Source organism: Chiloscyllium punctatum, chromosome 37, assembly GCF_047496795.1.
Source record: "Chiloscyllium punctatum isolate Juve2018m chromosome 37, sChiPun1.3, whole genome shotgun sequence".
Taxonomy (NCBI): domain Eukaryota; kingdom Metazoa; phylum Chordata; class Chondrichthyes; order Orectolobiformes; family Hemiscylliidae; genus Chiloscyllium; species Chiloscyllium punctatum.
This window is the reverse complement of record NC_092775.1, coordinates 31,421,566-31,436,875: the sequence shown is the minus strand read 5'-3', so window position 1 is coordinate 31,436,875 and position 15,310 is coordinate 31,421,566. Positions and strand designations below refer to the sequence as shown.

The 15,310-nt window shown below is 40.7% G+C and overlaps 1 protein-coding gene across 3 annotated transcripts in view; it reads left to right on the top strand.

The window, feature by feature from the left end:
- The window catches only part of LOC140462973 (breast carcinoma-amplified sequence 4-like), a 31,540-nt gene extending 28,700 nt beyond the window's left edge, over positions 1-2,840 (top strand). For 2 of the 3 annotated variants that reach the window (XM_072556543.1, XM_072556544.1), the window contains 2 exons: positions 999-1,133; positions 1,481-2,840. In XM_072556543.1, the coding sequence (XP_072412644.1) occupies positions 999-1,133; positions 1,481-1,600 (255 nt within the window). In that variant the 3' untranslated portion in view covers positions 1,601-2,840. Of the gene's footprint in view, positions 1-998; positions 1,134-1,480 lie in introns of those variants that run through there. The other variant, XM_072556545.1, reaches the window with a different exon arrangement.
- Positions 2,841-15,310: the final 12,470 nt, after the last annotated feature.

The following is a 15,310-nucleotide window of genomic DNA, read 5'->3' as shown; positions in this document are numbered from 1 at the left end:
TTCCAAAGCTCTCTGTAGTAGAGAATTCCAAGGTCAACAATTGTCTTACTCAATTAATTTGTCCTCAACTCAAAATGAAATGGCATCCCTGTTATTTTGTTTAAATTGTGCCTATTGGTTCTAGAAGAATGAGAAGTGATCTCATTTAAACCGACAGAAAACTTAAAGGTATAGATAAGGTAAGATGTATTCCCTGATTGGGGAAATTTAGAGCTCGGTGGTGATACCAGGACTGAGATGAGAAGAAATTCATTGATTCAGAGGGTTGTGAATCTTTGGAATTCTCTACCCCAAGGGGGCTGTGGAAGCTCAATTCTTGAGTATGTTTAAAGTAGATGTTGGTAGATTTCTGATTAAAGTGCATGGGGTGTAAACGGTTTTGGAAATAATGTGCGTCAAAGATATTTTAGTATTTCATGAGCCGTGATCATATTAATTGGCAGAGCAGGCTGGACGGCTGAATGTCCAACTACTTTTATGTTTTATCTGGGAATGGGCTTTGTGATGAGAGAGTAATGAACTTTGAACCAAGCAAATCTAGTTTATGGCATTTGCTAAGCTCTCTTTATTAAAAAGGAATCTTTGGGAACTGACAACTGTTTGCATCAAAAGCAAGGCAACCATTGTAACATAATTCATACTTTTGAAACAGAACATTGTTTGAAGGGCAGAAATAAGCTAAAAACAGGCTGCTTTGGGTGCTTTAAGAATTTCACCTTCTACCACCCACCACATGGAACTTGCAAAGAACTTTTGGAGTTTAATTTTTATCTTAGTGTTGGTATTTTATAAATCAAGGCACAGTTTCAATTTTATTTATACGCAAAGTTAATCCATCTGTTGATATTAATGTTAACATTTAAATAGCTTCTAAATTTCACAAGTCTAAACAGAAATAATCTTTTGGTTCAAGAAGTACTTTAAATAGCGAATCTTAAAACATTTAAAGATTCTTTGCTCATTCATCCATCTCTTTCTGGCTGTAACTCTTATTATAGACCTTTGTGAAGATGGTTGGACAGAATGCAGCTACACTTGAGCAACAAGTGATTCAGGCAGAAAAGGACTGTGGAAACTTGCCTCATGGTGTTCGTAGACTTCTACTTTCAATTAGTGCACCTTCAAATCTAAATGTAAGCAAAGTAAAGTTACAAAGCAGAAAATATAGTTTTGTTCAATGTTTTAATTATTCTCTTCCGTGATTCACTGTCACAGCTTTCAACATTAGACAATAACTGTCTAGTTTTTTGATTTAGGTTTGTCAGGATATGTAAAGTGAGATTAAGGCCAATGATCCAGCCTTAATACCATTGACATTGCAGTTTTCATTTGTATTTTGCGGGTGGTGGTAGTAATGGTGGTGTGGGGGTGCAGTCTTCTGATTTTTTTCGTTGCTGAGCAAGCTTGCGTAAATGCAGCTACATTTCAAATTTTGCTTTTCTTCAACTACTTAGCATGTCTTCTGGGTTTTGTGTTGCAGAAGAAATGCAGCTGCCCCAAACAACAGAACACAAGATATGAGCTACCCAGTCTGTACAGAACTGAGGCCTATTTTCCCGAGAGTTCTGATAGGCCATATTTCAGCAAGCCAAAAACCTGATTGTAATAATGCGTCCCTCAAGCTAGGACACTATTCATCAACAATGTACCATTTGCATAAAGAACAAAACTGAAAATAATACTGCAAGTCTTCTACAGTTTGTTTCATCATCTAATTCAGTTTGGATACAAAGTGGTATGTCTGCTTTCAATTTATGGAGAGATTTTCTGTGAAATATAACATTACTAAAACAAAGATTTCAATACTGCAATATTCAACTTTTGGGATACTCTTAGCACTGAAAGATACAAAACGTGTATGCAGCAGTGATCACCATCTGCCAATGCATTTTGTTCTACAAAACCTTAGCTACCATAATATATAAGCAAGTCGCAGATCAGAAAGGCTAGGACTTTAGACACAGCTTAGACTAAAGGGCTGGGTGTATTGTCCCCTCACTCATGCCCAGAGCCATATAATAGTGGGTGGGCCATTAAATAGAGACTTCTATCTTCAGTTGGATGGAAGTCCTATCTCTGGATACTTCTGGTATTTCAAGTGTCTGGCAACTCTCTGGTCACAGCAATGCCACCCACATCAGAGGCCACAGCTGAACTTCAACCAGTCAATGGTGGAGCTGCAAATACTTAAGTAGGGAAGATTTGCTGGTGAAATGTATAAGGGGCAGGATGAAATGGCACAGAGGAACCAGAAAATGGATTGGGTGAGTGGGTGGATGAGGCGCTAGTGGAATCATGGAATGGACATGGGGACCTGTAAATGTGATAACCTACTGCCACCTGTCCCTTGCTCACAAGCATGAGGTGACAGTTTATGGACCTCAGACTTGGCATGATTTTGTGGTTGCTATGGAAAAATTGTGGCTTGGGCAGGAGTTTCCTGTTAAATCATCACAGGCAGGAGGAGTGCTCAATTTTATACCCTCTGCCTGTCTCCAATCCACACAGGATTCAGCCTTATTGTGGTGTTTCTTTTGTCTTTTAAACCCCTGGATAATGCAAGCAACATATAATGTGAGTTAGCATATTATGAATCTGCAAGGGCATATTTTAATTCAAAAATAAAATTGAGATCTGTCTTCTCGATTGTGTGAAACCCACTGTTAAGCTTGAACATTCTACAAATTCTGCAATTCCTAATGTACCCATAACATGTAAGTTTCTAATCTTGAGTTGAGCATAAAATAATTATCAATATGAACAATGTAGCATAAGAACACTGTGCTTGCCATGAAGAGAAAGATTGTAATTTTGTTTTCCAGTAAAGTTCTTGAATCTAATGTCTTTTATTCTTTTCCAAAAGACTGGTTTCCTGTCATATAAAGCTGAACCACCCTAATGATTGTGGTAAAACCAAAATGGAAATATGGTAAGAGGAAAAGAAGTCAAGGTTAAAACAAAAGAAAACAAAGTACTGTATAGAGAGAACACATTAATTAATGACTGTCATGCAGTCAAGATTCAGATGACTACACAGGTTGTGCAGACTTTGCCCACATTGATATCCAGACCACTCAATTATTTTAGCAAAGTCCTACATGTCAGAAAAATGAGAAAAAGAGCTATAAGTTATCTTATGGTAGTTTGATTACTCCAAACTTTTAAGAGGACAGTATTGTAATAAAAAGAACAGCTGATTTACATCATGACAGTGGACAAGAAATATCTATGTAAAACATTTCCTGTCAACTAACTACATGATAATTTTCATTGTGATGCAGAAGCACAAAAAGCCCTTCTGCCCATCAAATATTGCAACCAAGGACACAAATCTGATGAGTTATAATGAAATTTATAAACATACAAACTCCAGTTAATTACAATGGAAATGAGTTCAAAGGTTAATTAAGTATATTTGATAGAATGTAAATCTATTCATCATAGATCTCCTAAAAATGAAGCTATGTTTCTAGTTTGCATATATTCAGCTAGATTCAAACTTTGTCAACTGCTCTCAGGATATATGGATCCAACTCAGGTAAAATCTGTCTGCTTTCGCTAACATGATCAAATTTGACTCCAGATTCATTAGAGACAATGTCATTCATTGTTACAAAATGTGCAATTTGAAAACTGACACGTTGCTCAAAATTTGCACTTGAGATGCATGCAGTTGCAATAATTTATTTTCAATACAGTTTATATAAAAAATGTTGGCAACGATATACTTAAAAGTATGGTTTATTATTTCTTATAGTTTTGTAGATCAGACATATTTTGCACCAAAAAACCTTGCATCCATTGTTTAGTATCAGTGGCTTTCTCATTGATGCATGCTGACCCCTTGCATAATTGACAAGAGTAAAATGACACAGTAACATAACCAGATTAGAGTTACATACATATATTGAGTAGTGCTTATTGGCTATCATTTATTTTCAACACTTGTTTACACAATTCTTCAAACTTTTGTCTAAAATGCCTACATTTGAAGAGGACAGGGAATTTGCTGGTCACATTCCTGATGTACCTGTCTTCTATGAACTACGTTGAGACAACAGATAAACGGTTTAGTGGAGATGAGAAGAAAACCTTTTTCACTCAGAAGGTGGGGAGAATCTGGAACTCATTGCCTGTAAGGATTGTAGAGACAGAAACCACCATGACATTTCACTTGTGAGGCCAAGGTCTACAAGACTCTTGGCCAAGCTTTGGAATATGGGAATCAGTAGTTGTTTTTGTCTTGCATAGATGCGATGGACTGAAAGGCCTTTTTCTATGCTGTAGATCTCCGATTCTATTCTGATGTCTAGAGGATTTGTAGTCATGCTACTCCAGGGGGAGATTTAGCAATGCAGTCGCTGTGCTTTTTTTCATTCACTGGTTTGTTTTTCACTGTGGTTCATGGGTTTCTTTCAGTTCCTCATGGTTTTCTCTTGCGTGGAAATGGCAGTCAAGGTTGATTCAATAGGGAATTAGAGAGAGTGTTTGAGTCGAGGAAGGCCTATATAAGTTGGCCAAAAAAGCAACAGGGCTGAGTGGTGGGAGCAGTTTACAATTCAGCAAAGGAGGAAAATGAAATGAAGAGTGGATAAATAGGGTATGAGAATTTCTGCCTTCACAAAGGAGGACGCAAATAATATCTGAAACGTGTTGGCGAACACTGGCTAGAGAGGAAGGAACTGAAGGAAATCAGTATTGATGTGGAAATGGTGTTGGGGGAAACTGAGGTAAAGAGCCAATAAATGTCCAGAGATGGATAATGTACATCTCAAGTATTGAAGGAAGTGGCCCCAGAAATTGTGGATGCATTGGTGGTCATCTTTCAAATTTCTGTGGATCCTGGAATATAGTTCCTATGGATTGGAGGGCAACTAATGTAACTCCAAAATTTTTTTAAAAAAAGGTAGAGAGAAAATACGTCAGTATAGGCTAGTTAGTCTGAAATTAACAGTGGGGAAACATGTTAGAATTTGATATGAACGATTTAATAGCAGAGACTTGGAAAAACACTGACAGGATCGGTCAGAGTCAGCAAGGATTTACAAAAGGAAAATCATGACAAATCTATTGGAATTTTTTGAAGCTATGGAGTTGGGATCTAATGGATATAGTTTGCTTGGGCTTTTAGAAGGCATTCAATAAGGGCTCCCATGGGAGTTTTGCATGTGAATTTAAAGTGTATTTCATTGATAATGGGTGAGTGAATTATCTTTTGGTTTGTTTCCTGTCTGTTAATGATTTACATGAGAGGACTAAAGTTAATGTCTCCAAATTTACAAGTAACACAAAGCTGTGTGGAAGAGTTACTATATGGAGGGTGCAGAGATGCTTTGGTGTGATTTGGTCCTCACGTTCCATCCCACCAACCTCTGTACATATCACACCATCCTCCGCCACTTTCACCACCTGCAAACAAAACCTGGCAGTAGGTATATATTTCCCTCCCCACCCTTATCAGCATTCCGGAGAGACCATTCCCTCTGACTCCCTCATCAGATCCACGAGTCCCCACCAGCCCACCCCCTCCAGCACCTTGCCCAGCCAGTGCAGGAAGTGCAAAACCTGCGCCCACACTCCCTCCCCCGAGATTTTTAAAACCTCAATAAAGGTCACCCCTCAACCTTGGGTCCTCCAGGGGAAACAGCCCCAGCCTATTCAACCTCTCCCCATAGCTCAAATCCTCCAACCCTGGCAACATTCTTGTAAATCTTTTCTGAACCCTTTCAAGGTTCACAACTTCTTCCCGATATGAAGGAGACCAGAATTGCACGCAATATTCTAACAGCGGCCTAACCAATGTCCTGTACAACCGCAACATGACCTCCCAACTCCTTTACTCAATACTCTGACCGATAAAGGAAAGCATACCAAACGCCGCCTTCACTATCCTATCTACCTGCGACTCCACTTTCAAGGAGCTATGAATCTGCACTCCAAGGTCTCTTTGTTCAGCAACACTCCCGAGGATCTTACCATTAAGTGTATAAGTCCTGCTCAGATTTGCTTTCCCAAAATACAGCCTCACATTTATCTAAATTAAACTCCATCTGCCACTTCTCAGTTCATTGGCCGATCTAGTCCAGATCCCGTTGTAATCTGATGTAACCTCTTATGCTCACATTCCAATTCATTTTTATAAAAAATGAAAAGTAGAGGACCCAGCACGGATCCTTGTCACACTCCACTGGTTACAGGCCTCCAGTCTGAAAAGCAACCCTCCACCACCACCACTCTGTCTTCTACCTTTGAGCCAGTTCTGTATCCAAATGGTGAGTTCTCCCTGTATTCCATGCGATCTAACCTTGCTACTCAGTTGTTACTTCTTCAAAAAAAACTCAATCAAGTTTGTGAGACATGATTTCCCACGCACAAAGCCATGATGACTATGCCCAATCAGTCCTTGCCTTTCCAAATACATGTACATCCTGTCCCTCAGGATTCTCTCCAACAACTTGCCCACCACCGACATCAGGCTCACTGGTCTGTAGTTCCCTGGCTTGTCCTTACTGTCTTTCTTAAATAGTGGCACCATGTTAGCTAACCTTCAGTCTTCCGGCATCTCACCTGTGACTATTGATGATACAAATACCTCCGTAAGAGGCTCAGTAATCACTTCCCCAGCTTCCCACAGTTCTAGGGTACACCTGATCAGGTCCTGTCCTTCCCCGACTGTTTGACTCGTCTTTGTTCTCAACTGTACCGGTCTCAGATTGAAGTCTTTCCTCACCATCACCCTGGGTCCCCCCGCGCCCACCAATTTACTAGTCTAAATCCTCCTGAGCAGCTCTGGTAGAGCTCCCTGCCAGTATATTAGACCCCTTCCACTTCAGGTGCAATCCCCCCTCCTTGTACAGGTCACTTCTATCCCAGAAGAGATTCCAATGATCCAAAAATGTGAATCCTTTTCCCATACATCAGCTCCTCAGCTATGCATTCATCTGCTCTATTGTCCTATTCCCGTCCTCACTAGCTCATAGCACTGGGAATAATCCAGATATTCCTGCTCTCAAGGACCTCCTTTTTAAATTCCTGCCTAACTCTCTGTAATCTCCCTTCAGAATCTCAACCTATTCCCTTCCTTTGTCATTGGTTCCAATGTGTACAATGACGTCGTGCTGGCCCCTCTTCCCCCATGAGAACATTCTGCACCCTGAGACACCCTTGATCCTGGCACCAGGGAAGCAACACGCCATTCTGATTTTTTGCTGGTGGCCACAGAAACATCTGTCTGTGCCTCGGACTAGAGAGTCCCCAAGACAATCGATCACTTGGAACCCAATGTACCCCTCATTACATGAGAGCCAATCTCAATAACAGAAACTTGGTGTTCATGCTATGTTCCCCTGAAAATCCATCACCCCCAACATTTTCCAAAATTAGCATACTTGTTTGAAATGGGGATAGCCACAGAAGACTCCTGCGCTACCTGCCTATCTCTCTTACCTTTCCTGGAGTTAACCCATCTCTATGACTGTATCTGAGACTTACTTCCCTTCCTATAACTGCCATCCATCACATTCCCTTGCTCTCGTAAATTCCTCACTGCTTCTCCAACTGATCCATTCGATCTGATAGGATTCGCAGTCAACAGCAGTTATTGCAGATAATAATCCTCAGTAATGCGTAAACTCTCCCTAAATTCCCACATCCGACAACAAGAGCATATTACTCTACGAAGGGCCATTTTTGCTTCTTTCAATCTACAGAAAATGGCACTGTTGCATTCCTCTACAAAACACTGCTCCAGGTTAAATGAACATTTTTGGCTTATATTTTTAAATTTAATCAAGAGACATAGCTCAATAAAACATAATCAAAAAACCCACTCTACTCACTTCGACTGCAAACTTATTTTAAGGCCACACTTAAAACATCCACTTATCACCTGGCTGTGACCTCTCCCAAACAGGTTCCTCCAAGATCAGTTGTGAATTTCAATGTTTTTTAATTTTCCCAGGCGGACTCCAATGTCCAGCAATACATGAATTCAACAGCAAAGGCAGTAACCGCTCACTCTGTCAGTTAGCAATGTGGGTTTTGTTCTTTCTCTCGCTCTCTGTCTCCTGCATTGACCTCAACATGTGCTTCCTTTGTCTGTTCTTCTCCCTTTTAAAAGTGCTGCTGTTTTGACTTTTTTTCCCTCCAAAGTTCCAAAACAATGCCACAGCATATAAAATAGTAATTACTGCTTCTGGAATTCAAGGAAATCACCTCCAATACCAAAATACCTCAAAAGACGGAGTATTTGTTACAGCCAGAAATTTTTCCCATCCTCCATCTTGGATTATCCAGAATCCACATATTATATAGGACATTAGTGAGGCAACTTTCCGACTATTGTGCAATGCTCTGGTCGTCCTGCTATAAGGAAGTTATGAAATTGGAGAGGGTTCAGAAAAGATTTACCAGCATGTTGCCGGGAACAGAGGGTTTGAATTATGGGGAAAGGCCAGGACATTTTTCACTGGAGCATCGCAGGTTGAGGGGTGACTTTATTGAGGTTTCTAAAATCATGAGTTACATAAATAAGGTGAATGGGCAAATGTCTTTTCCTTGGGATGGGTGCATTCAAAACTAAGGGGCATATCTTTAAGGTGAGAGGAGGAAGATATAAATGTGATCTGAAGGACAACTTTTTCAGAGGGTGATTTGCGTGCGGAATAAACTGTCAGAGGAAGCAATAGATGCAGGTACAGTAACAACATTTAAAAGACATTTGAATGGGTACATAAATAGGGAAGGTTTAAAGAGACCTGGACCAAGCGCAGGCAAGTGGGGCTAGTTTAGTTTCAGAAACTTGGTCAGCATGGACAAGTTGGACTGAAAGGTGTGTTTCCATGCTGTATGTCTCTATGACTTTCTCTCATAGAAAACTATAAGATTCTAATAGGACTATACAGGATAAATGCAGGAAGGATGTTCCTGATGTCTGGGGAGTCCAGATCCGGAGGTCATTGACTAAAGATATGGGTAGGCCATTGTGACTGAGCAGAGGAGAAATTTCTTCATCTGGAAAGTGGTGAACCTGTGGAATTCTCCGGTACAGTACGCAGTTGAGAGCAAAACCTCAAACGTGTTCAAGAACGAGTTAGGTATAGTTCTGTAGGGCTAAAGGAATCTAAGGGTATAGGGAGAAAACTGGAACAGATTACTGATTTGGATGATCAGTCATGATCATATTGAACGGCAGAGCAAGCTTGAAGAGCTGCGTAGCATATACCTTAGTTTCCATGTTTTATGACTCTCTCAACCCGACTCAAAACTGACTCATACTTCCCATGAATCACTGGTCTGGTCAGCCGACAAATCTTGTAATCAAATGTTTAGACAGTGGTGCTTGTAAAGGGTACTGTCTCTTGGGGTTTCAGTACTCTGTACTGTTTGAATGTTTTTGAGGCTCTTCAAACTTGTGCCACTGCCATCATTATCTCTTAAAGGCTTTGGACACAGTGTCACAAAGCTGAGTTGTGAACAAAGTTATAGCTCATGAAATACAAGGGACAGGAGCAATGCAAAAATGATTGAATTAGAGTGGTTAACGGATATTTTGCAGGCTGGAGTTACCCAGGGCTCATTGTTGGGACACTTGCCTTTCCTGATATATACTAATTGTCTAGATTTTTGTTGTGCAAGGGACCATTTCAAAGTTTGAAAGCAAGTACAAAACTTGGAAGCATTGTAACACTGTGGAGGACTGTGTGGAACTTCAAAAGGACATGGACAAGTTGGTGGAGAGGGCAAACGTAATTCAGTGTGGGGTATTTCATTTTAATGGGAAGAATATGGAGAGAAAGTATAAAACAACAGGTACAATTCTCATGGGGGTGTAGAAACAGCAGTATTTGGCTGTATGTGTGCATAAATCATTAAAGGAGACAGATCAGCTGGAGAGAGCAGTTATAAAACATTCAACTTCATGTGTTTTATTTCCCGATTAATAAAGCCAAAGAACAAGTTATTTACTAACCACCAAGGTGGTTAATGAACTGTAATTCATTATTTATAGTTGGAGTGTTGTGTACAGTTCTGGGTGTCACACTTTAGAAATGATATAAATTCATTGTAGAAAGTGCAGAAGAGGTTTACAAAAATAGTCCCAGGGATGATAATAACTTGCCATTCAAAGAAGGATGAAGAATGAGAGGATGCAGATTTAAGTGTTTCGCAAAAGAAACCAATGTGACGTGAGGAAAAACTCTCTCATACAGCAAGTGGTTTGAATCTGGAAATGTTGGTGAGGCTGTTTCAATGGAGGCATATAAAAAGCGATTAGATGATTATTTGAATAGAAGGAATGTGCAGGGGTAAGGGACAAGGAGATTTAGCACTCAATCATGGTGCTCATTTGGCAAGCCAGTGCAGATGCAGTGGGTGAAATATCTTCCTGTACTGTAAGATTCTGTGGTTTGATTCTGCATTTGTTTAACATAAACGTATCTATTTCACACCAGGACTATAAATGAAACATAACTCCTTGAAAGTGGAATCGCAGGTAGATAGGATAGTGAAGGCGGCGTTTGGTATGCTTTCTTTTATTGGTCAGAGTATGGAGTACAGAGTACAGGGGTTGGGAGATCATGTTGCGTCTGTACAGGACATTGGTTGGGCCACCGTTGGAATATTGCGTGCAATTCTGGTCACCTTCCTATTGGAAAGATGTTGTGAAACTTGAAAGGGTTCAGAAAAGATTTATAAGAATGTTAACAGGGTTGGAGGATTTAAGCTTTTGGGAGAGGTTGAACAGGCTGGGGCAGTTTTCCCTGGAGCGTCAGAGGCTGAGGGGTGACCTTATCGAGGTTGACAAAATCATGAGGGGCATGGATAGGATAAATAGGCAAAGTCTTTCCCCTGGGGTTGAGGAGTCCAGAACTAGAGAGCATAGGTTTAGGGTGAGAGGGGAAAAGATATAAAAGAGAGCTATGGGGCAACCTTTTCACACAGAGGGTGGTACGTGTATGGAATAAGCTGCTAGAGTAAGTGGTGGAGGCTGGTACAATTGCAACATTTAAATGGCATTTGGATGGGTATATGAATAGGAAGGGTTTGGAGGGATATGGGCCAGGTGGGACTAGATTGGATTGGGATATCTGGGCGGCATGGACGGGTTGGACTGAAGGGTCTGTTTCCATGCTGTGCATCTCTGACTATATATTGAGATTGCACAGCAGAAACATTCACCATAGAAGTTCAGCAACTATTGCTACAGGAAAGGCTGGGTACAATGCCTCTCACTACTAGATAGGCTGTGTAATGGCTAGTACTCAAATGCATTTTCCTCCTGAAAATGATATCACAGGAAGGATGGTACCACCTATTTTATCCAAAGGGACCACATTTTAATGTTTTACTCAAAACTGGGCCACATACTGACCTGTGGTGTTATGCTGGACAAGCCTATTTCAATGTTTATACATTGCCAAACTGTCTCGATCTGAATGGTCACACATGTCAACTGCATAAATTCCTTCAAAATTGCAAATGGGCCAATAGGCTGAGGAGTGGCAAATCAGGGCAGGACTTTACCACCAAGTGTATAAGTCCTGGGCACTGTTGCTGAACAAAGACCTTGGAGTGCAGGTTTATAGTTCCTAGAAAGTGGAGTTCCAGGTAGATAGGATTGTGAAGAAGATATTTGGTATGCTTGCCTTTATTGATCAATGCAGTGGGAGGCCATGTTGTGGCTGTACAGGACATTGGAAATACCGCATGTAGTTCTGGTCTCCCTGCTATAGAGAAAGGGCGTTGTGAACTAGCCATTTGGATACAAAATCGGCTCAAAGGTAGAACACAGAGGGTGGTGGTGGAGGGTTGCTTTTTGGATTGGAGACCTGTGACCAGCGGTATGCTACAAGGATGTGCTGGGTCCACTGCTTTTTTGACATTTATGTAAATGATTTGGATATGAATATAGGTGTAGTTTACAAGTTTGCAGGGGACACCAAAATTGGTAGTGTAGTGGACAGCCAAGATAAATCTCCGAACACAAAGAGCCATTGATCTGATGTGCCAAGGATTGGCAGATGGAGTTTAATTGTGATAAATGAGATGTTACAGTTCAGTAGAGCAAATCAGGGTAGGAGTTAAACACTTGGTAAGGTGCTGGGGAGTGTTGCCGAACAGAGATACCTTAGAATGCAGGTTCATAGATCCTTGAAAGGGGAGTTGCAGGTAGACACTAGTCAATAAGGCGTTTGGTGTGCTTGCCTTAATTGGTCAGTGCATTGAGTAAAGGTATTGGGAAGTCATATTGTGGCTGTACAGGACATTGGTTAGGCCACTTTTGGAATACTGTGCCCAATTCTGGTGTTCCTGCTATAGGAAAAATGTTCTTAAACTTGAAAGAGTTCAGAAAAGATTTACAAGGACGTTGGAGGGTTTGAGCCAAATAGGCTGGAGCTACTTTCCCTGAAATGTTGTAGGTTGAGGGGTGACCTTAGAGAAATTTATATAATCATGAGGGTGAATAGCCAAGGTCTTTTCTCCAGGGTAACAGAAGGCATAGGTTTAAAGTCAAAGGGGAAAGATTTAAAAGGAACCTAAGGGGTAACTTTTTTATGCAGAGGGTGGTACATGTCTGGAATAAACTCACAGGAAGTGATGGAGGCTAGTACAATTGCAACATTTAAAAGACGTGTACATGTTTCTAAATAGGAAGAGTTTGAGGAAAATGAGACTAGATTAATTTAGGATATCTGGTTGGCATGGACGAGTTGGACTGAAATAACCTGTTTCCGTGCTGTACATCTTTCTATGATGAACGATTCACAAGTATGGATAATGGTAACATAAAAAATTAGTCAGGTCATTTGGCTCTTCAAGCCTACTCACCATTTGCTCGGATCATGGATGATGATCCAGCCAAATACCCTGATCCTGCTTTCTCCACATCCTTCTGATCCCCTTCACCCAAAGCTCAGGAGTTTTGACTTCAACTTCTTTCTGTGACAGAATTCTGCAGGCTCACTTCTCTATTTGAAGAAGTTCCTCAATCTCCCTCCTCAAATAGAAATTACAAATGAACACCTTCAATGTACATGAAAGACTTAGATTGAGGAGAATCGAATATATTAAATCTCCAAGGATAGATATTTATTGCAACACATCAAAAGTATCTAGGTCAAACATTTATATAGCATTGGCAATTATGAGGAAACCATCACATATAGGAATTGAACATTTGGTCCCTTGAACCTGTACCTCAGCCAACAAGGCTGGTCTACCTCAATGCCATTATCCCACATCTCCTATGTGTTTAATAACTAGAAATCAATTCATTTCTGTCTTGAACTAACTCATTGACGGAGTCTCCACAGTTGTCTGGTACAAAAGATTGAGAAAGACTTGCACTGTGTCAAGTGAAGAAATTCCTCCTGCTCATTGCAGTCTTAAATGGCCCTTTATTCTCAGTGTTCCCTAGTTCTACACTTCCCCCACCCCCTCCCCCCATGGAGTCATCCTTGCTGCATCTACCCTGTTAAACTCTTCAAGAATTCTCTTTCTCGATGAGATTACCTCTCATTCAATCCCAAGTGGATTCATCAATACATGGAATATGGTCCGACTAGATTAGAGTCCTCAATGACTTAATGAAGGGTTGTTACACCAAGCAGCTAGCTTTCATTTTGATTGCAGCTGCCTGGCCAGGCTAGATTACGAATGTAAGCAAGATTGTGAGAGACATCTCAATGGAGGCTGAACTTATTTCACTCAATATTCCCACAGTTACTTTAGTAAGGATGATAGAATCATAGAAACCCTACAGAATGAAAACATGCCATTTGGCCCAACAGGTCAACACCGACCCTCCAAAGCTCTCCACCGCATCTCCTCCGCCCTTGAGCCCCACCCCTCCAATTGCCACCAGGACAGAACCCCACTGGTCCTCACCGACCACCCCACCAACCTCCATATGCATCACATCATCCGTGGTCATTTCCGCCACCTCCAAACGGACCCCATCAGGGATATATTTCCCTCCCCTATCAGCGTTCCAAAAAGACTCTCCGTGACTCCCTCGTCAGGTCCACACCCCCCACTAACCCAACCTTCACTCACATCACTTTCTCCTGCAACTGCAAGAAATGGGAAACTTGTGCCCACACCTTTCCCCTTACTTCCCTCCAAGGCCCCAAGGGATCCTTCCATATCTGCCACAAATTCACCTGCACTGCAAAATGAGAATCAGGAGTGGAATCTCAGCCAGTGTAAGTCTTTCTCAATCCCTCCAGCCCCGTATGCTAGCACACAAAGATCAATTTTGTATCTCTTATCACCACCTTAGCTGAACCCAAGTCAGCACAAACTTTTATTTTTGGTTTGGAATTTTAAAAAAAAAATCATACATGTGCCAAGTACTTTGGAATAAATTTACTGTATGAAATGTGTATTGTAATTGCAAGTTGTTGAGTGATTTCTTTCTGTTGGACTTCATGTATATAACTCTTAACTATTCTGTCCCAATTGATTTTAATATTTCGTAAGCCTCATGCTATCTGCAAATTAGATTGTGACATTACAATGTAAGCCTCTGTTTTTAAGGGCATGGACTGTTGACTTTTGCACGAGGTAAAAGAAAATCTAAAAGCATAACTTCTGCAAAGTTGTGTCTTCCTTGGTGCACCGGACACAAATGTCAGATGGAGGATGAAACAACAGAGGCAGAGCCAGCTGAAAGATTTTTTTTCTACAGTATTGTTCTAGAATTGGATTATTTCCATCCCTTCTGGCATTTTATTTCCAGAAATATTATTCAAAATTTACATGACATTGATAGTTGTTGATCATGCTATCTTCCCTTCCTTATTTATAAATGCCTTTATAAAGTTAGTTTTGTTATCTTCAATTGATTACCGATTTGATACCTAGAAACAGCAAATTCCTTAAGGAGAATGAGAAAAAAATGATTTTGGTTACTTTTTACGTTAATTTGCAAGTCTGAGATGTGCTTATTCACCTTCCTTCTACTGTGCTGTTTGAAAAGCATTTGACATCTTGTTAGGATGTAGTTCTGGATTTGCAGCCCACAGTTATATTCCAATGGGGCACTGAGATGAAGGTGAAGCATATTTCTGTTCATGAATTCTTTTGTTGAACACAAATCACATTCAAGGTTTTTTTCTGGGAAGTTACATTCATTGAACCAAGGCAAACATGACTGATACAAGCATTGTAAACTGACAGTAGAAAGGGACTATTAGACGTTGCTGATAATTTCACCATGATTAAGTCATGGCTATTACCGAAACTTGGCTGAGGGAGGGACAAAACTGGCAGCTCAATGCTCCTGGTTTCAGATACTGTAGGAAGG